This window comes from Neovison vison, chromosome 7 (assembly GCF_020171115.1).
Source record: "Neovison vison isolate M4711 chromosome 7, ASM_NN_V1, whole genome shotgun sequence".
NCBI lineage: Eukaryota > Metazoa > Chordata > Mammalia > Carnivora > Mustelidae > Neogale > Neogale vison.
In genome coordinates, this window is record NC_058097.1 from 51903624 (window position 1) to 51930621 (window position 26998).

Sequence of the window (26998 nt, forward strand, 5' to 3'; positions counted from 1 at the left end):
ATAAAATAAATTTTAAAGTTCATAATCTTTTCTGGGTCTCTCTTGCATGCGCCTAGCATTACTGGAAACAAATCAACTGATGTATTTCTATTGAATGGACAATAAGCAATTTGGGCTATGGTGTGGAGATAGAACAGTTAATATTTATCTGCAAGTTCTTCCAACTTCTCTGAATATAATAGTCTTTTCTTTTCTCAGGATTAATAGAGACATAGCTGAGAGATAAACACACCAGCTGATCAACGAGAAAAGATACCCTTAAGGAAGAGATCCAGGAGATGTCCTCTGAGAGATCCAGAAGATGCTCTCTGACATGGAGAAGGTATGTATCTACCCTTTGAGGGCTCTTGATGGATTGATTCCTCCGTATCTCATTGATGTTCCACATAATAGAGTACTTGGCTTTTTTTTTTTCCCCAAGAAAAGGCTCTGCTTGCATTCTTTAAAAGATTTTGTTTATGACAGAGAGAGAGAGAGAGAATATTAGCAGGGAGGATGGGTAGAGGGAGAGGGAACAGAAGATTCCCCATTGAGCAGGGAGCCCGATGTGGAGCTCAATCCCAGGACCCTGGGATCATGACCTGAGCTGAAGGCAGAGGCTTAACGACTGAGCCCCCCAGAAACCCCTCTGCTTACAGTTTTACTTATTCACTTGTCTCATCAAACCAGAAGGGGGAAAACCTGCCTGGGCACCCAGATGTATTACTTAGACTTCTTCTCTCCCTCATGGGGTAATATTACCTTGGTCTGACCACACAATTTCATACTTGAGCACAAACAAGTCTATGGATGTTCCTCCAGCTCTTTCCCTGATGCCATGGCCATGCTTTTGACCACCCCATAGCACCAGGCAAGCCCGCTAAACTCCATCCATGAGTCCTGCTCCTCCCCAGAAGCATGCTTTCAGAGTTTCATGTCTCATCTGTGACCAATTCACACATTTTTCCATTGTCCTAGAACTTGCAATAAATGAATTGGACAAAGATTCAGCTACTGCGGCATGTGTAGAATCCCCACAGGCCAGGGAATAAGGAGGATCACTGAAGTGGGTTATTTTCTCTGGGATCACAATGTTTTCTAATTTGGGTACTAAGTAATATTGTCCTATGATTACTTATCACAAGGATTTGTGTTATATCCTTATTTTTAAAATTTTTATTTATTTATTTTTAAAGATTTTATTTATTTATTTGACAGACAGAGATCACAAGTAGGCAGAGCAGTAGGCAGAGAGAGAGGAGGAAGCAGGCTCCCCGCTGAGCAGACAGCCCAATGGGGGGCTCGATCCCAGGATCCTGGGATCATGGCCTGAGCCAAAGGCAGAGGCTTAACCCACTGAGCCACCCAGACGCCCCTGTGTTATATCCTTATTTAAAAGTCAGAAAACCAATACTTAGCCCAGAGAGTGAAGCCACAATTTTGATATGAGTATAAGTTCTAGGAAATGGTGATGCCGGCCCGTGGATTCTTGTCTCTTTGGTCTCCGTAGTCACGACAAACTCACACTAAACAGATATTCCTTTGGCAGAAGGATAATTCATCCAGTGTTGTGCAACTTTATAAAAGTTCCCTCCTTTTTAGGACCAGTGAAGGATGGCACAAGAAGAAGGAATTTCTTACCACTTACTTTAGAAGAAGTAGTATCATTAAACAAGTTATAGACAAGTCTTTAGTCAGTCTTAGCAGGTATTACATATAGATGTGATGGATGTGAAGGGCTGAGAATCCAATGACACATGCCCCCTGAGATGCCATCACTGTCTGCTGAGCAGGGACAGAGGAAGAGTTAACACTGTGAAATAAGTGGATCTCAGAGTGGACATCAGGGAATGCCTCTCTGAAGATGGAACATAAAATTTGTGCTACTTCCTTTCCATCACAGCGAAGAGACCGTCCCACCACCAAGTTCATTGCACAAAATGAAATCACAACTCCCCTTGTGTCTTTCCAGGCTGTGTGGGTGCTGCTGGTTTGGAAGCACACACCCATCAAGTCAAAGTCAGATGGTCCCCCACACTCCTCAGGGCTCACGCTCTATACAGTACAGTAGGTAAGGGACACTATATTCAGTGGGGGAAAAGGGAAGATTTTGGATCTTCTCACAGAGATTTGCATAAAAATCGGTGTGTTTATCCTTTCTTTTTTGTCATTATAACTTTTTATTGTGAGATAGTTTAAGACTGATGGAAGTAACGAAAATAGTACAGAAGAAGCAAAAATGTACACTCAACCAAGCTTCCTCTAATGATAATAACTTTTATAACAATAGTCATTGTCAAAACTAGGAAACTGACACTGACTCAGTACTATTAACTCAGATACAGGCTCTGCCTCAAGGTAATATTTGATAGGCTGGAAAATGCTGCTGCTGAACACAAGAATTCCTCAGTTGCTTCATCCATCCACCCCTTCTCAAAGATCCCCTTTATTTGGTTGAACCAATGCCAGATACTGCAGTGCCAGGCTCTAGTCAGCTGGCTGGAGCAGATGATTAAGGTCAAGGCCATCAATAGAATTCCTGCCATGAAAGACATACTTCATATCCGTATTCATATTCATATTATATTCGTGTCTACTATGGAAACCGTTGGCCATTTGTGGTGTTTGAGCACTTGAAAGTGTTTGAGCACTTGAAATAGGACTAATTCAAGTGAGGAATTGATTTCCAAATTTAATTATTTAAATTTAAGTTTAAATAGGCACAAGTGGCTAGTGGCTATCATATTAGATGCTGAAGGTCTTGGCCCAAAGGACATTCCCTTGTTCCTAACCCCAGCCTTGATCCCAGCCAGCAAAAGGAGACAAGAACCCAGTTGTCAAGTGTGAAGAGGAAAAGATCTAGCATAGGGCTTTCCTGGTCCATATTTGGATGAGGATCCCCAGTGAAAGAAGAAAACAAGACCGATATCCATCGTTTCCTTCCCTCTTAGCATCCTCATGTGTCCCTCACCACATGGAGACCAGAGGTAGAAGAGGAGCATTAGTACTATGTGGGTCCTTCCAACACATACATAGTCTCACTGATGTCCTGGAATTTTAATCACAATAGAGTCCCATTCTCTTGGACACAGTGATGGATGAAGGCAGAATGTAGGCTAGGAATCTTCTCCTTACAATTCTCAACAAGGTCACTTAGGTCAATGGCCTATCATGAAACAAAACCTTACAACAAGTACTAGGATTTGAGAATTGAGTGAGTTCTGCTTCCCTGGGTTGGAGAGAGCAATGTGGAGTGGGACACAGAGACACAGCTGAATCCATTATGAGGGTGAGATGGAGTCATGGGGGCTTGAGAGAAGGTTTCCCTGAAGACGAAGCATGGGGTCTAGGGCTTTTAATGAACATAAAGTCATGCTACAGAGATTGTCCTGTCACCAGACTGCCATGCTGTATTCATAAGTTCCCTTCTGTTTTCCAGTGAATGTTGTGCTAGTACTCTACGTACTGTGGTAAAGGTGACAGACCTCAGGCCTTCTACTTCCTTAGGATATGAGGTGATAACAGAAGAGCCAACACCGTATGTCCCGGCTGCTGGACTTCGATCTTATGAGGGAGCTCTTTCCAAGTAAGGGGAATAATTCCCTGGGAAAAGCTGATAATAGTATTGGATTCCGTTCATTGATATCACAGGGCCACAAGAGAATCAGGGGACCTGGGTCATTGATACAGGAATCAGCAGGAGAATGAATGAGCTTATCCAGTCTTACAAACCAACCCAGAAATTTCTGAATGAGGCCAACTACCTCTTCCTTCAGGAAGGCGTCTTGAGGAGCTATACACAAAAAGGCAGCAGATCTCATGCAAAGATCTGATTTTCAAATTTAACTACTTAAGATTTAAGTTCATTTTTTATTTTAAAAAATATTTTATTTATTTGCGAGAGAGAGAGACACACATACACACACAAGCAGGGGAAATGGCAGGCAGAGGGAGAAGCAGACTCCCCACTGAGCAAGGAGGCGGATGGGGGACTCAATCCCAGGGCACTGGGATCATGACCAGAGCCGGATGTAGATGCTTAGCCAACTGATCCTCCCAGGTGTCCCAAAATTTAAGTTTAAATTGGCACATGTGACTACTGGCTATCATGTTACACAGTACAGGTGTTGGCCCAAAAGATATTCCCTGGCTCGTAACTCCAATCTTGGTCTCAGTCAGGCAAGGGAGACCAGAGACCAGCTCTCAAGTGAGAAGAAGAAATCACCTAGCTTAGAGCTTTCCAGTTCCATATCCGGATGAGGATCCCCAGTGGAAGAAGAAAACAAGACTGATATTCATCATTTCCCTCCCTCTTAACATCCTCATGTGTCCCTTACCACATGGAGACTGGAGGTAGAAGAGGAGCATTAGTACTACGTGGGTCCTTCCAACACATACATAGTCTCACTGATGTCCTGGAATTTTAATCACAATAGAGTCCCATTCTCTTGGACACAGTGATGGATGAAGGCAGAATGTAGGCTAGGAATCTTCTCCTTACAATTCTCAACAAGGTCACTTAGGTCAACGGCCTATCATGAAACAAAACCTTACAACAAGTATTAGGATTTGAAAATTGGGTGAGTTCTGCTTCCCTGGGTTGGAGAGAGCAATGTGGAGTGGGACACAGAGACACAGCTGAATCCATTATAATGAGGGTGAGATGGAGTCATGGGGGCTTGAGAGAAGGTTTCCCTGAAGACGAAGCATGGGGTCTAGGGCTTTTGATGAACATAAAGTCATGCTACAGAGATTGTCTTGTCACCAGACTGCCATGCTGTATTCATAACATAAGTTCCTTCTGTTTTCCAGTGAATATTATGGTGAATCACTATACAGTTGTTATGTGACATGAGATGAGCGTCTCCAGCTTTGTCCTTCCTCAGATTATGAAGACATGATAACAACAGGGCCAAAACCATGCATCCTTGCTGCTGAACCTCTGTCTTGGGATGGAGCTGTTTCCAAGTAAGGAGAATGATTTCCCGGGGAAAGCTGATGGTAGTCTTGGATTCCATTCCTCGATATCACAGGGGCACAAGAGAATCCGGGGATTTGGGTCATTGATTCAGGAATCAGGGGGAGGATGAATGAGCTTATCCATTCTTACCAACAAACCCAGGAATTTCTGAATGAGGCCAACTACCTCTTCCTTCAGGAAGGCGTCTTGAGAAGCTGTACACAGAAAGGGAGCAACAATTGCAAAGATCACTGTGTCATTGGCTGAGCTGGGAAAGAATGAAAGTAACCAACTCAGTGCCTGGGAAACTGACTGCTGATGAGGAGAAAGGATGGGCTGGGGTTGTGAAGGGGCATGCTGGAAAATGTTCAGGGAAAGGGGAGAGCCTTTGGTGGTAGTGTTTGCCAATTTCTGTGGGGTGACTACTTCCATCAGGCGGATTTCAAACTACCAACATGCTGTCCCTGAACAGGACGTTGGAAATAGCAACGTCTGCAGTAGCCCAACTACAGAGTATTTTCACCACTCAGGTACCATAGATGGAAATAACTTCAGTTGAGCAGAGTATGGTGGTGTCTTGCTGACTCAGTCAGTAGTGCATGCAACTTGTGATCTTGCGACCCTGAGTTCAAACCTGACTTGGGTGTGGAGATTACAAAAAAATAAATAACTAGACTTAAAAACAAAAGAGCACAGAGTATCATAAGATGTAGTAAAATAATTAGAAAGTCCCAGGTTTTCAGCATTTATTATCTGTAATATAGATCTATTTAAATGAAAATTTTATATAATTTAATTTTATGTTAACATGTTTAACACTCTACCCACTAAATTCTTGGAAAAGTAACAGTCAGATCCCATGATCTGGGATGAGCTGGCTCGCACTCACCGGTGGCTTCCTCCCAGCTCCTAAACCTGACCTCAGCCACCCACTGGAACCCAGCATGCACAAGCAGAGAACAGAAGGCGGTGTATTTCCTCTCAGTGCTTTGCATGGGGCTGACATAACCCATGGCTGATTTTGTAGCCTCAGACAAAGCACCAAGACTTAGGAGGGCAGGCCAAGTTTCTCTCCCCTGGCTTGCCCAAAACCCTTTTGAGAAAAGAGCTACAAATCTTTTTTTTAAAACTCCATTTCTCCAAATATGCGTCTTTATTAGCCTTGGTCTATGTATAGTTCCTCTGTGAAACCTTTTCATGTTGAAGTGAATAGAGATATCAAGGAATATATAAGGAATCTGTAGATCAAGGATTACATGTATAGAGCAAGAAATCAGGAGAATCTAAGAAAATGTCAGTGAAATTAGACATTTCATGATCCATGGCATCAATCGTGCAATAACTACTGTACCCCCAGAAACCAATGCTTTCGGTCCTCTTTCATCACACCCCTTCTTAGGAGCTAGGATTGTTGCCCCACGATCCCCCTGATCTTGATTCATTCCACATTTCCAACTCCCCAGGGCAGAGATTGGATAGAGTTGGTTGTCCTCATCCAGAAAATATCAACTAAAGGGAGTATAGCTCAGTGGTAGAGCATTTGACTGAAGAAAATATGTTCAGGCACATTTCTCGCAGTTAGGCATTTCCTTCATGAATAACTAGCTCACCCTATATCTGATGATTTTCAACATTGGCTGAATATTGCAATCATTTGGGAAGCTTTAAAAGTAATTATGCTGGGGCTCCTGGGTGGCTCAGTTGGCTGAGCATCTGCCTTCAGCTCAGGTCAAGATCTTGGAGTCCTGGATTTGAGTCCCGTGTTGGGTTTCTTGTTCAGTGGGAAACCTCCTTCTCCCTCTGCCTGCTGCTCCCCCTACTTGTGCTCACATGTGGGCTCTCTCTTTCTCTGATTAAGAAAAAAAAAAAAAAGTAATGATGCTGAGGTCCTGCCTCTGCCTCCTGATTTGATTGGTCTGTGCTGTGACCCATTTATTGTTTTTTTTTTTTTTCTTTAAAGCTTCCCAGGTACAGTCGAATTTGGAGACCGCTCCTATGGGGCAGTATTCTACCCATGAGTCAATTGCTAATTCAATGTTTTTATTCCAATTGTCATAGATATCTATCATAACCATTTATTTACTTATTTATACCCAGTGTTCCTAAATCTTTATTTGACTAAATTCTATTTCATTGAATAAGCCTGGTGGCCTCCCCTGTTTATCAGACTTTGGCAGTTAAAAAAAACAATAAACAAAAAACAAAAAACAACCAAGCAGCCGCATATCCAGAACAGTGCATATGCCAAGGGTGAGGGTAATCTACAGTTTTAATGTAGGATAAGTATCTTTTTTAAAAAGCCTCTCTCCCTCTGGCCACATCACCTCTTGGTTTTGACCTTTAAATATAGACTCATTTTTCAAAAGTCATTTCTTTGCTTCTTCCAAGGTCTTCAATGATGTCATTATCCACCTCTGATCATTTTTCCTGAAGGACATCAAGTATGTCATCTGTAATGGCCTCCCCGAATGATCATTTCATCCTCTCCTGTTACTGAGGCACCACCGACTCTTTGAGAAAAAATAAAAAACGAAAACTCTGTTTCTTTTTTCCTTAGATTTTATTTATTTATATGACAGACAGAGATCACAAATAGGCAGAGAGGGAGGCAGAGGGGGAGGGGAAGCAGGCTCTCTGCTCAGCTGAGTACCTGATGTGGGGCTCAATCCCAGGACTCTGGGATCATGACCTGAGCCAAAGGCAGAGGCTTTAATCCACCGAGCCACCCAGGTACCCCAACTCTGTTTCTTTTTTAAATTTTTGATTTAATATTTGAAAGAGAGACAGAGAGAGCGGAAGCAAGTGGGGTGAAGGGTGGAGGGAGAGGGAGAGAGAGAATCTCAAGCAGAGTCCAGCCAAGAGAGGAGCCCAACTCAGGGCTTGATCTCACAATGCTGAGATCATGACCTGAGCCGAGATCAGGAGTTGGATGCACAACCAACTGAATCATCCAGGCAACCCTCTCTGAGCTTCTTTAAGGCCACTTTTGAAATCCACAATGCCCCATATTCCTCTTACATATTTCTTTTTTGCTCTGGGATATTGGCAATCCTAACGTTTTGTGGTATTGTCTTCCTTTTTTACTTTATTTGACCCCTTCCACCTCTCTTCTGCTCTTCTCTCCCTTTTCCCTGCTGTGCGTTGACCCTCACTAAGTCCCGCTTCTTGTTTCTGTATTTTCTGCAGTAAGCTTTGCAAACTCATTTGGAACATTTTTTTCTAAGCACTGTCTGCATTTAACAACTTTGGGCAAATATACTCAGGGCATGCTGTTGGTAGTGAACAGACTGCACCGTAAAGGACTCAGGGTGGGTGGCGTGCATCTAACTTGCCCTCAGGTATTGCCTGATCTCCTTGGCCATGATGCCCACCAGATTCAGAAATCCCAGCAGTCATCTCCCAAACCCAGATGGGAGCCCAGTTCCCTGCTGCCTCTACTCCTTGCACCACCACCAGCTGAAGCGACACACGCCCAGTCAGGGCAACTTAAACAAAAAAGTGAAGTGTGACCACTTTGGACACTTTGGAGTCTAATAGGAGAAGACATAGATGGTCAAGCCACATTTGGTCTGAGAGGTCCCCTTGGTTCTACTCTTCAGATATCTGGTTAAGAAACCTCACTTTGGGGAGCACCTGGGTGGCTCCGTGGGCTAAAGCCTCTGCCTTCGGCTCAGGTCATGATCCCACGGTTCTGGGATCGAGCCCCACATCGGGCTCTCTGCTCTGCGGAGAGCCTGCTTCCTCCTCTCTCTCTGCCTGCCTCTCTGCCTACTTGTGATCTCTGTCTGTCAAATAAATAAATTAAATCTTAAAAAAAAATAAGAAACCTCACTTTGTCCAAGTCATCTTGTTTTTGAGAGTCTAATGGACTGTCCAGTAGAACTTTCTGTGATGATGGAAATGTTCCCTTCTGCATCAGCCAATATGTTAGCCATTTGCCACAGGTAGGTATGAAGCACTTGAAAAGTGAATAGTACAGCTGAGGAGCTGGATTTTAACTTAATTTAGTTGAATTTAATTTAATTGAATTGAGATTTTAAATGGCCTCTCCTGGGTAGTGGCCATTGTTTGTGCAAAAGAGCTCTAGTTTTTAATCACATCCCCTTCATTTCCTTTGGTGAATTGATTTATTATTTATTTTTTTAAAGTTTTTTTTTTTAAAGATTTTTATTTTGTATTTTATTTTTTTGTTATTTTTTAAACGATTTTTATTTTTAAGTAATCTCCACACCCAACATAGGGCTCAAACTCATGCCCCAAGATCAAGAGCCACGTGCTCCACTGACTGAGCCAGTTGGTCACCCCGTGTGAGCTGATTTCTAATCATTTCTATTTTTGACATTCAAGGGCCCCAGGCATCAGTGGATCAGAAGACCAGGAATCTGCACAGATACTAGAATCAGGTAATTGTCTAATATAGAGGTGAAGCCAGGGGTGTGTAGCGGGTTGATGGAAATGTCCTGTGGTTATATGGGTAGAAGACAGTTTTGAAGTCTTTCGGGTGGTGACAATCAAAAGAAATTTTTCTTAGCTCTAACACCATCCTCCTTACAATATAAATGGGAACAAGAAGCAGGTATAATCTTGGATATCATGACTGGAGTGGATTCCATATTCCAAACACTCTATTAAGGACATTAACACATTCTCTTCTTGTTATCCAAGGGAACTCTATGAATGTATCATCTAGACTCTGTGTCAAGACAAATAAAGCAAACTTAGAGGAGAGAAATCTTCCAAGTGAGGTGTGACAGCATTGGATTGTGTTCGAGTTAATTAAAAGGGGCTTGTTTTCATTTACCTTAATCCATGCCAAGACTTCAAAATATAAGCAATGTGTGCTTAACGATCTTGATCCTTTGTGACATTAGTACTCTGATTGGCTTTGGGCTAGAACACATTCTTACTGTATGAGAGTCCTAGGACTGCCATAGCAAGATACCCCAGACGAAGTGGTTCGGTGGTGGGTATTAAGGAGGATACATATTGCATGGAGCACTGGGTGTGGTGCAAAAACAATGAATACGGGAGGAGTCAAGATGGCGGAGAAGTAGCAGGCTGAGACTACCTCAGCTAGCAGGAGATCAGCTAGAGAGCTTATCTAAAGATTGCAAACACCTGCAAATCCATCGGCAGATCGAAGAGAAGAAGAACAGCAATTCTAGAAACAGAAAAACAACCACTTTCTGAAAGGTAGGACTGGCGGAAAAGTGAATCCAAAGCGACGGGAAGATAGACCCCGGGGGGAGGGGCCGGCTCCCGGCAAGCGGCGGAGCAACGGAGCACAAAATCAGGACTTTTAAAAGTCTGTTCCGCTGAGGGACATCGCTCCGGAGGCTAAACCGGGGCGAAGCCCACACGGGGTCGGCGTGACCTCAGGTCCTGCGGGGTCACAGAAGGATCGGGGGTGTCTGAGTGTCGCAAAGCTTGTGGATATTGGAACGGGAAAGCCGGCTGCAGAGACAGAGCCGACAGTAAGCTCACAGCTCGGAGTTGCCTTGAACCGGTCGCAAGCTCGGTGAGCTCGGAGCGCGGCCGGAGGTTAGGCAGACGCGAGTTACCAGGAGCAGTTCGCTGAGGGCGCACAGGGGAGCGGAGCCCTGGGCTCTCGGCTCCTCTGGGCCGGAGACCAGGAGGCCGCCATTTGTATTCCTGTCCTCCGGAACTCTACGGAAAGTGCTCAGGGAACAAAAGCTCCTGAAAGCAAAGCCGAGCAGATCACTCAGCCCCGGCCCCTGGTAAGGGTGGTGTAATTCCGCCTGGGGCAAAGACACTTGAGAATCACTACACCAGGCCCCTCCCCCAGAAGATCAACAAGAAATCCAGGCAAGACCAAGTTCACCTACCAAGGAGTGCAGTTTCAATACCAAGGAGAGAGCAGCAGAATTCCAGAGGAGGAGAAAACAAACCACGGAACTCATGGCTTTCTGCCGGTGATTTTTTAGTCTTGCAGTTAATTTATTTTTTTTTCTTTTTCATTTTTTTTCTCTTCTTCTGCTAAAATTTTTTATAATTTTACCCTTTTCTTTTTTAACGTTTTTTAACTAGATTATCTAATATATATATATTTTGCTTTTTTATACTTTTCTTTATTCATTTTCTTTTTTTTAAATTCTTTTTTTTTCTTTTTTTCTCTTTCTTTCTTTTTGAACCTCTTTTTATCCCCAAATCAGAAGAGATCCTAATCTCTTCAATCTTTTTTTTTCTTAATTCTTTTTTAAATTCTTGATTGAATTTTTAATTCAATCTCTTTTTTTTAATTCTTTTTTTCTTTCTTTCTTTTTGAACCTCTTTTTATCCCCAAATCAGAAGAGATCCCAATCAGAAGAGATTGGGAGATCCCAATCAGAAGAGATTGGGAGATCCCAATCAAAGGAGATCCCAATCAGAGGAGATCCCTCACCCAATCGTGAGGGGGGAGAAATCCCCCCACATGATTTGGGATCTCTTCTGATTTGGTTAAAGCATATTTTCCTGGGATTGTTGCCACCCTTTTAGTATTTTACTTGCTCCTTCATATACTCTTAGCTGGACAAAATGACAAGGCGGAAAAATTCACAACAAAAAAAAGAACAAGAGGCAGTACCGAAGGCTAGGGACCTAATCAATACAGACATTGGTAATATGTCAGATCTAGAGTTCAAAATGACAATTCTCAAGGTTATAGCCGGGCTTGAAAAAGGCATGGAAGATATTAGAGAAACCCTCTCCAGAGATATAAAAGCCCTTTCTGGAGAAATAAAAGAACTAAAATCTAACCAAGTAGAAATCAAAAAGGCTATTAATGAAGTTCAATCAAAAATGGAGGCTCTCACTGCTAGGATAAATGAGGCAGAAGAAAGAATTAGCGATATAGAAGACCAAATGACAGAGAATAAAGAAGCTGAGCAAAAGAGGGACAAACCGCTACTGGACCATGAGGGGAGAATTCGAGAGATAAGTGACACCATAAGACGAAACAACATTAGAATAATTGGGATTCCAGAAGAAGAAGAAAGAGAGAGGGGAGCAGAAGGTATACTGGAGAGAATTATTGGGGAGAATTTCCCCAATATGGCAAAGGGAATGAGCATCAAAATTCAGGAGGTTCAGAGAACGCCCCTCAAAATCAATAAGAATAGGCCCACACCCCGTCACCTAATAGTAAAATTTACAAGCCTTAGTGACAAAGAGAAAATCCTGAAAGCAGCCCGGGAAAAGAAGTCTGTAACATACAATGGTAAAAGTATTAGATTGGCAGCTGACTTATCCACAGAGACCTGGCAGGCCAGAAAGAGCTGGCATGACATTTTCAGAGCACTAAACGAGAAAAACATGCAGCCAAGAATACTATATCCAGCTAGGCTATCATTGAAAATAGAAGGAGAGATTAAAAGCTTCCAGGACAAACAAAAACTGAAAGAATTTGCAAACACCAAACCAGCTCTACAGGAAATACTGAAAGGGGTCCTCTAAGCAAAGAGAGAGCCTACAAGTGGTAGATCAGAAAGGAACAGAGACAATATACAGTAACAGTCACCTTACAGGCAATACAATGGCACTAAATTCATATCTCTCAATAGTTACCCTGAATGTTAATGGGCTAAATGCCCCAATCAAAAGACACAGGGTATCAGAATGGATAAAAAAACAAAACCCATCTATATGTTGCCTCCAAGAAACTCATTTTAAGCCCGAAGACACCTCCAGACTTAAAGTGAGGGGGTGGAAAAGAATTTACCATGCTAATGGACATCAGAAAAAAGCAGGAGTGGCAATCCTTATATCAGATCAATTAGATTTTAAGCCAAAGACTATAATAAGAGATGAGGAAGGACACTATATCATACTCAAAGGGTCTGTCCAACAAGAAGATCTAACAATTTTAAATATCTATGCCCCCAACGTGGGCGCAGCCAACTATATAAGCCAATTAATAACAAAATCAAAGAAACACATCAACAATAATACAATAATAGTAGGGGACTTTAACACTCCCCTCACTGAAATGGACAGATCATCCAAGCAAAAGATCAACAGGGAAATAAAGGCCTTAAATGATACACTGGATGAGATGGACATCACAGATATATTCAGAACATTTCATCCCAAAGCAACAGAATACACATTCTTCTCTAGTGCACATGGAACATTCTCCAGAATAGATCACATCCTCGGTCCTAAATCAGGACTCAACCGGTATCAAAAGATTGGGATCATTCCCTGCATATTTTCAGACCACAATGCTCTGAAGCTAGAACTCAACCACAAGAGGAAGTTTGGAAAGAACACAAATACATGGAGACTAAACAGCATCCTTCTAAAGAATGAATGGGTCAACCGGGAAATTAAGAAGAATTGAAAAAAATCATGGAAACAAATGATAATGAAAATACAACGGTTCAAAATCTGTGGGACACAACAAAGGCAGTCCTGAGAGGAAAATATATAGCAGTACAAGCTTTTCTCAAGAAACAAGAAAGGTCTCAGGTACACAACCTAACCCTACACCTAAAGGAGCTGGAGAAAGAACAAGAAAGAAACCCTAAGCCCAGCAGGAGAAGAGAAATCATAAAGATCAGAGCAGAAATCAATGAAATAGAAACCAAAAAAACAATAGAACAAATCAACCAAACTAGGAGCTGGTTCTTTGAAAGAATTAATAAAATTGATAAAACCTTGGCCAGACTTATCAAAAAGAAAAGAGAAAGGACCCAAATAAATAAAATCATGAATGAAAGAGGAGAGATCACAACTAACACCAAAGAAATACAAACTATTATAAGAACATACTATGAGCAACTCTACGCCAACAAATTTGACAATCTGGAAGAAATGGATGCATTCCTAGAAACATATAAACTACCAAAATTGAACCAGGAAGAAATAGAAAGCCTGAACAGACCCATAACCAGTAAGGAGATTGAAACAGTCATTAAAAATCTCCAAACAAACAAAAGCCCAGGGCCAGATGGCTTCTCGGGGGAATTCTACCAAACATTTAAAGAAGAACTAATTCCTATTCTCCTGAAACTGTTCCAAAAAATAGAAATGGAAGGAAAACTCCCAAACTCATTTTATGAGGCCAGCATCACCTTGATCCCAAAACCAGACAAGGATCCCATCAAAAAAGAGAGCTATAGACCAATATCCTTGATGAACACAGATGCAAAAATTCTCACCAAAATACTAGCCAATAGGATTCAACAGTACATTAAAAGGATTATTCACCACGACCAAGTGGGATTTATCCCAGGGCTGCAAGGTTGGTTCAACATCTGCAAATCAGTCAATGTGATACAACACATCAATAAAAGAAAGAACAAGAACCATATGATACTCTCAATAGATGCTGAAAAAGCATTTGACAAAGTACAGCATCCCTTCCTGATCAAAACCCTTCAAAGTGTAGGGATAGAGGGCACATACCTCAATATCATCAAAGCCATCTATGAAAAACCCACTGCAAATATCATTCTCAATGGAGAAAAACTGAAAGCTTTTCCACTAAGGTCAGGAACACGGCAGGGATGTCCATTATCACCACTGCTATTCAACATAGTACTAGAAGTCCTAGCCTCAGCAATCAGACAACAAAAGGAAATTAAAGGCATCCAAATCGGCAAAGAAGAAGTCAAATTATCACTCTTTGCAGATGATATGATACTCTATGTGGAAAACCCAAAAGACTCCACTCCAAAACTGCTAGAACTTATACAGGAATTCAGTAAAGTGTCAGGATATAAGATCAATGCACAGAAATCAGTTGCATTTCTCTACACCAACAACAAGACAGAAGAAAGAGAAATTAAGGAGTCAATTCCATTTACAATTGCACCCCAAACCATAAGATACCTAGGAATAAACCTAACCAAAGAGGCTAAGAATCTATACTCAGAAAACTATAAAGTACTCATGAAAGAAATTGAGGAAGACACAAAGAAATGGAAAAATGTTCCATGCTCCTGGATTGGAAGAATAAATATTGTGAAAATGTCTATGCTACCTAAAGCAGTCTACACATTTAATGCAATTCCTATCAAAGTACCATCCATCTTCTTCAAAGAAATGGAACAAATAATTTTAAAATTTATATGGAACCAGAAAAGACCTCGAATAGCCAAAGGGATATTGAAAAACAAAGCCAAAGTTGGTGGCATCACAATTCCGGACTTCAAGCTTTATTACAAAGCTGTCATCATCAAGACAGCATGGTACTGGCACAAAAACAGACACATAGACCAATGGAACAGAATAGAGAGCCCAGAAATAGACCCTCAACTCTATGGTCAACTAATCTTCGACAAAGCAGGAAAGAATGTCCAATGGAAAAAAGACAGCCTCTTCAATAAATGGTGTTGGGGAAATTGGACAGCCACGTGCAGAAAAATGAAATTGGACCATTTCCTTACACCACACACAAAAATAGATTCAAAATGGATTAAGGACCTCAATGTGAGAAAGGAATCCATCAAAATCCTTGAGGAGAACACAGGCAGCAACCTCTTCGACCTCAGCCGCAGCAACATCTTCCTAGGAACATCGCCAAAGGCAAGGGAAGCAAGGGCAAAAATGAACTTTTGGGATTTCATCAAAATCAAAAGCTTTTGCACAGCAAAGGAAACAGTTAACAAAACCAAAAGACAACTGACAGAATGGGAGAAGATATTTGCAAACGACATATCAGATAAAGGACTAGTGTCCAAAATCTATAAAGAACTTAACAAACTCAACACCCAAAGAACAAATAATCCAATCAAGAAATGGGCAGAGGACATGAACAGACGTTTCTGCAAAGAAGACATCCAGATGGCCAACAGACACATGAAAAAGTGCTCCATATCACTCGGCATCAGGGAAATACAAATCAAAACCACAATGAGATATCACCTCGCACCAGTCAGAATGGCTAAAATCAACAAGTCAGGAAATGACAGATGCTGGCGAGGATGCGGAGAAAGGGGAACCCTCCTACACTGTTGGTGGGAATGCAAGCTGGTGCAACCACTCTGGAAAACAGCATGGAGGTTCCTCAAAATGTTGAAAATAGAACTGCCCTATGACCCAGCAATTGCACTACTCGGAATTTACCCTAACTATACAAACGTAGTGATCCAAAGGGGCACGTGCACCCGAATGTTTATAGCAGCAATGTCCACAATAGCCAAACTATGGAAAGAACCTAGATGTCCATCAACAGATGAATGGATCAAGAAGATGTGGTATATATACACAATGGAATACTATGCAGCCATCAAAAGAAACGAAATCTTGCCTTTTGCGACAACATGGATGGAACTAGAGCGTATCATGCTTAGCGAAATAAGTCAAGCGGAGAAAGACAACTATCATATGATCTCCCTGATATGAGGGAGTGGTGATGCAACATGGGGGCTTAAGTGGGTAGGAGAAGAATCCATGAAACAAGATGGGATAGGGAGGGAGACAAACCATAAGTGACTCTTAATCTCACGAAACAAACTGTGGGTTGCTGGGGGGAGGGGGGTTGGGAGAAGGGGGGTAGGGTTATGGACATTGGGGAGGGTATGTGCTTTTGGGCAAATTGGAAGGGGAGATGAACCATGAGAGACTATGGACTCTGAAAAACAATCTGAGGGGTTTGAAGTGGTGGGGGGGGGTGGGAGGTTGGGGTACCAGGTGGTGGGTATTATAGAGGGCACAGCTTGCATGGAGCACTGGGTGTGGTGAAAAAATAATGAATACTGTTTTTCTGAAAATAAATAAATTGGAAAAAAAACAATGAATACTGTTAAGCTGAAAAGAAATTAAAAAAATAGAAGTTAATTTTCTCATTGTTCTGGAGGCTAGAATTCTCAGATCAAGGTACTAGCATTTTTAGTCTCTGGTGAAGGCTCTTGTCCTGGCTTGTAGATGGTTACCTTCTCCCTGGGTCCCCACATGGCCTTTCCTCTGTGTATCCAGAGAGAGAGAGAGAGAGAGATCTAGTGTCTCTTCCTTATCATATAAGGACACAAGGACACCAATCCTATTGGATTAAGATTTCTTTCTTTTGACCTCATTTTAGCATTAGGACTTTCTTACATGCTCCATCTTCAAATTTGGCACTATACCAGCTGATGGTCACTGGGTTGGAAAAATTTACCCCACTCGACTGTCCTAGATCCTGTCATTACACACTCCACTTCTAAGTGCTCATGGTTGGACAGTGTCCCACTTGGTGTGAAGTAGTTTGAAAGCCACCTGAGATTCTGGAGAGCAGGGCACTGGTGTTGGCTGTGTCCTGGTGCTCAGCTCAGCTCCTGTGCTTACCAGCCACGAGGTTGGGGGAAGCTCATCTGTGTTCACATGAACGGCTGACACCGTGTGCTATTTTCTGGAGGTGCCACACAGCTAGTACCAAGATTCAGAGCAGTTCTATAAGGTGCGGGTAGCATTAGTCTAACTGACATGGGAGAAAAAAAGTCTCAGAGTGGTTAGGTAATCTTCTGAGACTTTTCCTTTTTCCTATCCAAAATCCCTACTCTCTGCCAAATGGGATTCCATCATAGGTAATTCTTGATAAACCAATTTTCTCCGAGCACAGTATTTCAGAGACTTCTATCACCCAGGGTACAGATATTTGTTCTATGCAAATCATCCTCACCCAGAGTCTGAGCAGAAAGAATGGTATCCGGGAGCGCATGCGTAGAGGGTCTCTAAGTGCTGCTGGGAAGACTCTCCCAGTTGGGTGGTGGAAATGCTGGGGGAACCAGAGGATGGTCTGCAGTGCCTTGGGTTGGATGGTGGTGAACAGTAGGGTGAACAGATGTGACTTTCCTTCTTAGGCTTTCATGCTTGCTCCTTTTATGGACTTGCGTTCCCCCGGCAGCATCGGGTGTTAGCTGCTGCTTGGGACCATGTAGAAATTTAGTTGCCGTGGTTCCTGCCCTAGGTGAATACTGCCCCCCAACAAAGCCATCCAACCTCACTTCCTTCTTAAATTTGGGGGTTCAGTTTCAGTAGTGACCAAGAACATTCTTGTGCCTGTCTTTGTCTGGATTCCAAGCCCAAAGCCCCTTGTTCTCCCTCCATACTCTTCTCTCTGATATCTGGATTCCCAACAGCACATGTGCAATTCAAAATTCAGAACGCCTTTAGGCCTTTCCCAACAAATCCAATTTGACATGTACAATGTGTATTTTTCAGAAGAGAGTTGCTTGGAAGAGGAGACACTAGTGCCCCTCGAGGCTCCTAAACTCTTTTCTGGGGTTGGACCAGCTTGTCATAGTTATCAGTTTCTGGGACCTGAAGGAAATGTGGATATTGAGTTGATTGATGAGAGTGCAAACAGATACAGGTAAGAACTGAAGATGTTGGTTGTTTCAATACAATTCTCCCATAAAGGAAGTATGTGCTGTGTGATACTTACATGTACACACCTACATGATAAGGTATGCGATTCACCCCTTCAACACTGGAAATTTTGTCAGGATTTTCTGATCCTATGCACTGAGCTGGTGTTTTAATTTCACCACATGTAGAATATAGAGAAAGTGGGGCCCTCAGAGCATCATTAACTCGCCAGAGTGTTCTAATGTGGTGAAAGCCACAGAAGGGTCTTGAAATTTGCTCCACCACAACATCACGTCCCTCTGCACCTTCGTTTTGTAATTAAAGACCCAGGGAGCCTGGGTGGCTCAGTCGATTACGGTCCGTCTTTGGCTAAGGTCATGATCCAGAGGTCCTGGGTCAAGCTCCAGTTCAGGCTCCCTGCTCAGCTTCTCCCTCTCCCTCTGCTGCTCCCCCGGCTCATGCTCTCTCACTCACTCTCTCTGAAATACATAAATAAAATCTAAAAAAGAAAAATCAAAGTCCTGGTCTTCTCCCAGCATGACTATCACTCTGGCTCCTTTCAGCGTCCACTTCCCCATGGCTGGCTTCTATCTGTGGCCAGTGACATGCCTCGGATTCTTGGTAACAGCAGCGGTGACCGTGAGGATAGCATTCGATTCTTGGAGTCAGCATCCAGAACTGAAGTTACAGCCTGAGGAGCAGTATATGGTGGCAGGCCCACTGTTTGATATCTCTGTGGAGCCCGAGGGGGTCATTGCTGAAATCCACCTCCCTCACATCATCTCCCTGCCAGGTAAGGAAGGGAGAGGGGGCTGTGGGGATGGTGGGGAACACTGTCTGATGCCCTTTCTCATTGTCCTACAGCAAAGGAGGTCGATATGTCTTGGTTCCACATTGCCCATTTTAAGGATGAAGAGATGATCCTAGAGGCACCAGCCCGAGTGGAGCCTTTCTGTGCCATCCTGGAAAACCCCAGCTTCTCTCTGATGGGGATCCTGCTGAGATTGGCCAGTGCGATTGGTATTTCGGTCCCCATCACTTCCACGGCACTGCTCCATTATCACTTCTACCCTAAAGAGATTAAATTTCACCTGTACCTTATCCCCAGTGACTCCTTGGTGATGAAGGTAAGGTTGGCAGATTTGGAGAAGCGAGAACTATACATCCACTTACAGCCTTGGACCTTGGACTCTGTTTCTGTTTGTTTGCTTTCTTTATTTCTCTTTTTCTTTCTTTCTTTTTTTTTCTTAAGACTGTCTTTATTTCTTTTCCAGAGAGAGAGAGTGAGAGAGAAAGAGAGACCAAGAGAGATAGAGAGAGAGCACAAGAAGGGGGAGTGTCAGGCAGAAGGAGAAGCCGGCTCCCTGCTGAGCAGGGAGGTAGATGGAGGACTCCATCCAGGACCCTGGGATCATGACCTGAGCTGAAGGTAGACGCTTAACCGACTGAGCATCGTTTATGCTCACATGAAACTCATGTTTCAGCATTGGACACCCTTCCTTTAAATGGATCTATGGATTTCTTTTAACATGAATCAAATATGCAGATAAATGGATCGCTCCCTAATTTTTGCAGTGAACACACCATGTGTGCTGCACCCAAATGGAGAAGTGGACATCACCAGCTTCTTTCCCCTTCCTGCCCCGACCTGATCGCTACCCACCAAGAGTATTTACTAATTGGACTGATGAAAGCATCTACTGTAATTGTTTTTTGACAGCAATTCTTGCTTGTTAATTCCAGAAAGTGTGTATTGAGCTGTAGCTGAGACTTGTCGAATGTTATTATTATTTTGTTGTTTGAGTTCTATTCTGTATCATGGGTGGATTCTCAGAGAGCTCTGAGGTCTTTTCTGTTCTGCCTCTGGGTCTCTCTGGGGTGACATCACTGCTGTATTGCTTGCTGGTGGGCAGGTGGCTGTCACCTCATGGAGCAGGAGCCTCGTCCCTCATAGATGCAGCTGCAGACAGCAATGGTTCTCTGCCGAGGCACAAGGAGAAAGCCTCCTTGTCCCCGGATTTGAGGAACACTCAGGCTATCCCTGCCACATTATACAAAGAAAAATCAAACTCTACAGAGATTTGTAATAAAAAGAAATCCTTTGTGGGGGGAGCAATTTGTAGCTCAGTTGGTTAAGTGTGTGACCTTTGATTTTGGCTCAGGTCATGATCTCAGGGTCTTGAGATGGAGCCCAGAGTTGGGCTCTGTGCTGAGTTTGGAGCCTGTTGAAGACACTCTCTCCATCTTCCTCTGCCCATTCTGCCCCACCAAGGAAAAAACAAACAAACAAACAAACAAAAATGAAATAAATCCCTAGCTCTGAGATAACCAGCAGGAAAATTTTATTAATACATGTCTCTCATGCACCAAACTGGGGCAGTTGGAGAAACATGCAGCTGTGGATCTCAGAGCTGTGAGTTTGCTCCCCACATTGTGTACAGAGATTACTTAAAAATAAAATCTTAAAAAAATAAAATCCCTCATGTCCAGAGGCATATGTTTACTTTTAGCATATGTTTACTTTTAGCTTTGCTCCCTGAATTGCTTCTGCTGCTTCTTCCTCAGGCAATAGATGAAGAAGAAACTAAGTTTCACGGTGTGCGTCTGCAGACCTCCCCCACTGTGGAACCCCTGCATTTTGGTTCCTCTTATATTGTGTCTGGTTTGGCCGACCTGGAAATAACGCCCAAGGTCAGTAGAATTTGGATGTAACTCAAATTTCACTCAGGTTTCAAAATTTTGTACTTTTTTTTTTTTTTTAAAGGAGAGTGTTAGCTCAGATGATTATTCTCCAAACCACATCCTGATAGGAGCTCAGCTACCTTTTCTTCCATGGAATAATACTAATTCCTAAAATTGTAAATTTGAAAATATTGTTGACCATTCTCCTTTTGTTTTTCCCTCAACCAGCCACAAGACTGTATAGGATCCAAAGGGGCACGTGCACCCGAATGTTTATAGCAGCAATGTCCACAATAGCCAAACTATGGAAAGAACCTAGATGTCCATCAACAGATGAATGGATCAAGAAGATGTGGTATATATACACAATGGAATACTATGCAGCCATCAAAAGAAACGAAATCTTGCCTTTTGCGACAACATGGATGGAACTAGAGCGTATCATGCTTAGCGAAATAAGTCAAGCGGAGAAAGACAACTATCATATGATCTCCCTGATATGAGGGAGTGGTGATGCAACATGGGGGCTTAAGTGGGTAGGAGAAGAATCCATGAAACAAGATGGGATAGGGAGGGAGACAAACCATAAGTGACTCTTAATCTCACGAAACAAACTGTGGGTTGCTGGGGGGAGGGGGGTTGGGAGAAGGGGGGTAGGGTTATGGACATTGGGGAGGGTATGTGCTTTTGGGCAAATTGGAAGGGGAGATGAACCATGAGAGACTATGGACTCTGAAAAACAATCTGAGGGGTTTGAAGTGGTGGGGGGGGGTGGGAGGTTGGGGTACCAGGTGGTGGGTATTATAGAGGGCACAGCTTGCATGGAGCACTGGGTGTGGTGAAAAAATAATGAATACTGTTTTTCTGAAAATAAATAAATTGGAAAAAAAAAGAAAAAAATTAACAATTAAAAAAAAATTAAAAAAAAAAAGACTGTATAGGAAATGGCTAATATTTCAGTGACCAGTTCACTGCAGGCAAACAGGCCTTTCTACCCCCACCGTCAACCCCCTGACACTTTAAGTTAAGTGCTGTGCTTCTTCTAGGAGTTGAAATTATCCTACAGGAGTCCTGGAGAACCCCAGTCATTCTCTAAAGTCTTTGCTGGGAAGATGGAGGAACCAATCATATTTGAAGTTATTGAACAAACATGCAAGACTTCGGTCTGGCACACTTTGGTGAAGCCAGGTAGGTAAAAATATGATGTTTAAATTTGGGGGGATAAAAACAAATTATGCACCTCTTTTCTGGGTTGTAGTGATTTGTGCCAGAGGAGAAGGTCTGTTTATGGTCCCATTGCAGAGTAGAAAATAAATCTACTGCCAGCTTAGAGTCCATGTTGAGTTGAAGCAAAAGTGTAGACACTGGTCAAGTTTGCCTGGGATAGGTATGGCTGTTGCTATCGAGAATTGGACCCTCTCATACGTAGGAGGCAGTGAGCAGAGATACTAATCATAAGAACCAGTGGAGGAGAAGTCAATTTAATTCTTTGTCCTGGGCAATTTTATAGTTTTCATACATAGAGACTAATCAGCTGCTGAAGGAAGGGCACAGAATTGATCAGAAGTTGAAAGAACAACAGGGCTTTTAGGAAGAACATGTAAAACCATGTGGAAGGCTTCATGGTAAACAGACTCTAGTGACTTTTCCAAATGGTGGCTCCAATTGGCAAATCTCCCACCAACTTATATGTGTGTTCAACGTATAAATTTTGTACTATCAAAATCTCAGTATTATAGGGTTAAAAGAATATCATTACTTATTTTTGAAATGTACTCACTTTATGATGGTATTTCGTGTCTAAAATACATTTGCCTGGAGAATGATTTATGTAGAATAGTGTGATAATGTTACCATAGCTTTCTCATTTCCTCACATATTGGCTTAGAAATAGAAATAAAATATTGGAAAAACTGTTTCTTCCTCTGATGCATTTCCTTGGTGGGCAGTGGGTGACGTTCTACTTAATTGGGTTCCATTAGGTATATCAATGTTCCAATGGGATCCTTAACCCAGGAAATGGAATCAAATTATTTTAGTGCACTGCATGGAAGACTAGAGAAACTGCAGGGGCACCTGGCTGGCTCAGTCAGAAGAGCCTGTGCCTCTTGATCTCAGAGTTGGGAGTCTGAGCACCATGTTGGGTGTAGAGATTACAACAACAACAACAGTTTTAAAAAAAAGAAAAACTAAATAAGGTAAATGGTTCATTTTCCAACTTTTCCTTCTTTCCTAGTGGAGCTCCAGTTTTGTGCTGCATCACCACCTTCTCCCTTCTCAGGTGAGTGCAGTGTCCACACCAAATGTCTGGAGGTTTTGAGGGGTGTGATGTGGCTCAGTGAGGGATCCTACCTTCTCTTCGGCTACAGAGACTGAGTGCTGTCTGACACAAAGAAGGAGTCTGAGCCACTTGAGCGAATTTATGGGAGGGTTTAAGAAGCAGACTCTGAGCATGCAACCACGTCTTATTGGGGAAAATATCTTGCATCTGAGGAAGTCTCAGTGAAAGTAGTTCGATATGGCTGGAGATGAAACTCTAGAGGGACTGAGTACACCTGAGACCAGAGGCAGGCAAGAAACAGAAGTTGAAAGCAGAAGGGTGATGGCTGAACTCTTTCGGTCCTTAGGCTGAGGGCAAAGGGGCACTCAGGAAAGGTGGGTAGCAATGCACTCACTGTTCTGAACAGTGTGGATGACTGTGGGTGGGGAATGGACAGGAAGTGGGAGCCAGATTAGGAGGTTGTGAAAATTGAGAACAGGGATTAACTGGGAAATGGTTAGTTACTGGAGAGGATATGTAGCAGAGAAAGAAATTATGCAAAGTAAGGAGTCAAGGGGCACCTGGCTGGCTCAGTCAGAAGAACATGTGATTCTTGATCTTGGGTAGTTGTGAGTTCAAGTCTCACCTTGGGAGTAGAGATCCTGTAATAACAACAACAACAACAACAACAACTTTTAAAAATAAATAAATAAGATATAATAAGAGTCTGAATTCAGAGGACTATATTATGACCTCCACATTGTCAGCTTTGTCAGTCTGCACACAGTAAAAGTGACAGGCCTCCTGTCTCAAAAACAGATCTTCCGGAGGAGAAAGGGAACATCCCCTGATCCCTCTTACTCCTCAGGTGTCACACTGGCTTGAAATGGCACAAACCCACTTCCTGGCCAGCTGGTGTTATGGTCAGGGGGCCCAGAGAGACTGATGAGCTACAGAAAATCAGACCCCACACCTGGAGTTGCAGTTGGGTTCAAACCCAACCACAGATACAGTTAAGAATGAGGTAAAGAAGATTTCACAAAGGAAATTGAAAGGGTTTATGTAGGTGGTGAGTGTGTAGCACCAAGAAGACGTCTCTTGCCTTCCTCTTCTACAAGCTCTAAAGCGAGAGCTACCTGCCACCTGGTGTCAGAAGGATGAAACCCACCCTCGTGTGCTCTCTCTAGAACACCCTTCAGAAGCTGCTGCCAGCCCACGTCTTGAGTAAGATCTTCATTCTGGCCAGCATGCACTGTGAAGCCTGACATCTCTCTCCCCGTCTTTGCCTTTTGGCCTGGTGACATCTTGTATTTAATACCAGAATCCTATTCCTCGAAAGCCTCCTCTGATACTAACTCTTCTGTGAAGACTTTGCTTGAAAGTCTAGTCATCCCCTCCTTTCTGAGCCAAGGGCTACGGTTGCATTTTTCTCCTATGGAATTATGGTGATAAAAATGATCATGGTGACAAATGCAGCTTATGGAATGCCTGTTGCGTGGCAAATATTCTGGGTACATATAGGTGTGTATTATACTCACCGCTTCTGTCTAGTCCTGTCAATGAACTTTGGCTGGCTTCCACAGAAAAGCATGGAGGAGCATCAGAGTGAACATGGCATTGGTAGTGGTCCTGTATGGAATGTAGCCTGAGACAGACACCCCCCCCACACTCATGGGGTTTCTATTCCAGCAGGTGAAAACAGTGAAGCTGATTTCGCAGTGCTTATCAAAATACAGTTGTGATACACGTTCCAAAGGAAAATTAGAGGGATATAAGGGAGGTTGAAATGGGAGGCTCAGATTTAACCTTGAGGGAGTTGAAAAAGTTTCAGAGTGTATCCTGGAGAGAGGAAAAAGTGAAATTTATGTCCAATGAAGAAGATGGAATAGAAATTGCTAAACAAATGAGGCAGTAAGAATAGGTTAAGTTGAGAATCTTTTTGAGAGGAACTTCAGTCATTCAAATTGAGGAGTCACTGAATGGACACTTCCAGTAATTTTTCAGGAGAAGCACCAAGACTTCACAGAAATCACATCGTTCAATGAAGGTGTTTGGTTATAATTGTGATGACTGGACATGAATGATCTTCACCACTGTGTTAAAGAACAGAAGTTCTAGAGGCACGAGTTGTATATAGAAACCAATCCCCCTTTTGGGTCACCCTTTTGGGTGGCTGAGTTGATTAAATGTCTGACTCCTGATCTCGGCTCAGATCATGATCTCAGGTTTGTGAGATCGAGCCCTGTGTCCAGATCCACACTGGGTGTGGAGCCTGCTTAAGACTTTCTCTCTCTCTCTCTCTTTCTGCCTTTGTCTCCCTACTGGTGCTCTCTCTCTCTCTCTCTCTCAAAAAGAAAAAAAAAAAGACAGTCATGCCTTTAATGAAGAAACTGAGGAATTCAAAAGCGATATGTTTTAGCCAAGGTCACACAGGTATGATGTGTGGTCACCAGCGTGAACCCTGAGTTGGCATGATGCAAAATACCTTCTTCTCTCCAGTGCTCTCTGTCCCCTCTGTGTTGTACTTCACCCATTAAATCTCTTTCTACACAGTTTATCAGAAGACCGTTGAGGGTGGAGAGCTAGTCTACTACACCTTGACGTCTGGTATCATGTGTACCAATGTGTGAACTTGAAATACGTTAGAAGGATGAATAGATGAATGTGGAAAAAGATAGGCCTTCTGTGGGATTCCAGTGAAAACAAGAAATAAAGGAGAGGTGCTCAAAGCTTGGAGAAGAGGGAATGGAATTGCAGAAGAGGGATCACTAAGTTTCCCTAGATTCATACACCCCTGGGAATGGACTGGAAATCCTGAGGATGTGTGTGTAAGATCTGGGCAACATGCAAAAGAGAATGAGCAATATCTCCACACAGAATTATGCCTTTAAGCAGTGGCTGGGTGACTCAGCTGGTTAAGTGTGTGACTCTTGATCTCAGTTTGGGTCTTCACTCAGGGTCATGAGTTCAGGCCCCATTTGGGGCTCCATGCTGGGCCTGGAGCCTACTTAAATTAAAATATGTGTGTGTGTGTGTGTGTGTGTGTGTTTACATTGAGCATACATCTTGAACCCCATAAGTGAGCTATCCCTTTCTGAGTCTGCAACTCTTTCTTGTGTCCAGTTGAGACGTTTATGAAGGAGAACCACCGGCACCTGAGAACCAGGCTGGGGGACCTGAGCGGAGTACTAGATGATCTTCAGGACAGTGAAGTCTTCACTGAGGAAGAGAAGGAGCTGGTGCAGCAGTTTCCAACACAGCAGAGGAAGAATGAGACCCTGCTGAGGATGGTGGAAAAGAAAGGACCCCAGGCCCTGGAGATACTCTTCAGAAGCCTTCAGCAAAGAGATCCTTACCTGATGTCCTACCTCAGCCAGCAGAGTTTATAACATTGACTCAGGTCAAGACTCAGGAAGAGAGAATCCCGTGTCCTCCACGGATAATGGATAAAGAGGAATGCTTGGGTGGCTCAATCATTTAAGTGTCTGACTCTTGATTTCAGCTCAGTTCGTGATCTCGGGGTCGTGAGAGTGAGCTCAGCTCTCAGCTCCACACTAAGGGCGAGTCTGTATGAAATTGTCTTCCTCTGCCCCTCTTCCCACTCTCTCTCTCAAATAAATAAATTAAATAAATCTTTTAAAAACAAGAAGGAAAGTGGATAAACAGACGTGTTATCATTGAGTTCAGTGTCGAAGAAAAAGAGGTCCAGGTGACACCCAGCCACCACACAGGTTTTACTGAGGACTGATGTGTAACTAGACAGATACCTATTTCTGTATCCTCATATCTTCCCCTCAACAATATCTCAAGAGAGTAGGAATATT

At 42.9% G+C, this 26998-nt stretch overlaps 1 protein-coding gene and 1 pseudogene across 1 annotated transcript; one reads left to right on the forward strand and one right to left on the reverse strand.

Annotated features, from left to right (window-relative positions):
• Nucleotides 1-278: 278 nt before the first annotated feature.
• On the forward strand, nt 279-26563 carry LOC122911881 (caspase recruitment domain-containing protein 8-like). Its single transcript, XM_044256993.1, is given in 12 exon segments — nt 279-322; nt 1952-2050; nt 3419-3565; nt 4792-4947; nt 9287-9342; nt 18086-18236; nt 18796-19025; nt 19097-19359; nt 20798-20923; nt 21961-22102; nt 23151-23195; nt 26298-26563. Coding segments are annotated over 12 exon segments (1725 nt in total).
• LOC122911882 lies at nt 7257-8335 on the reverse strand (annotated as a pseudogene).
• Nucleotides 26564-26998: the final 435 nt, after the last annotated feature.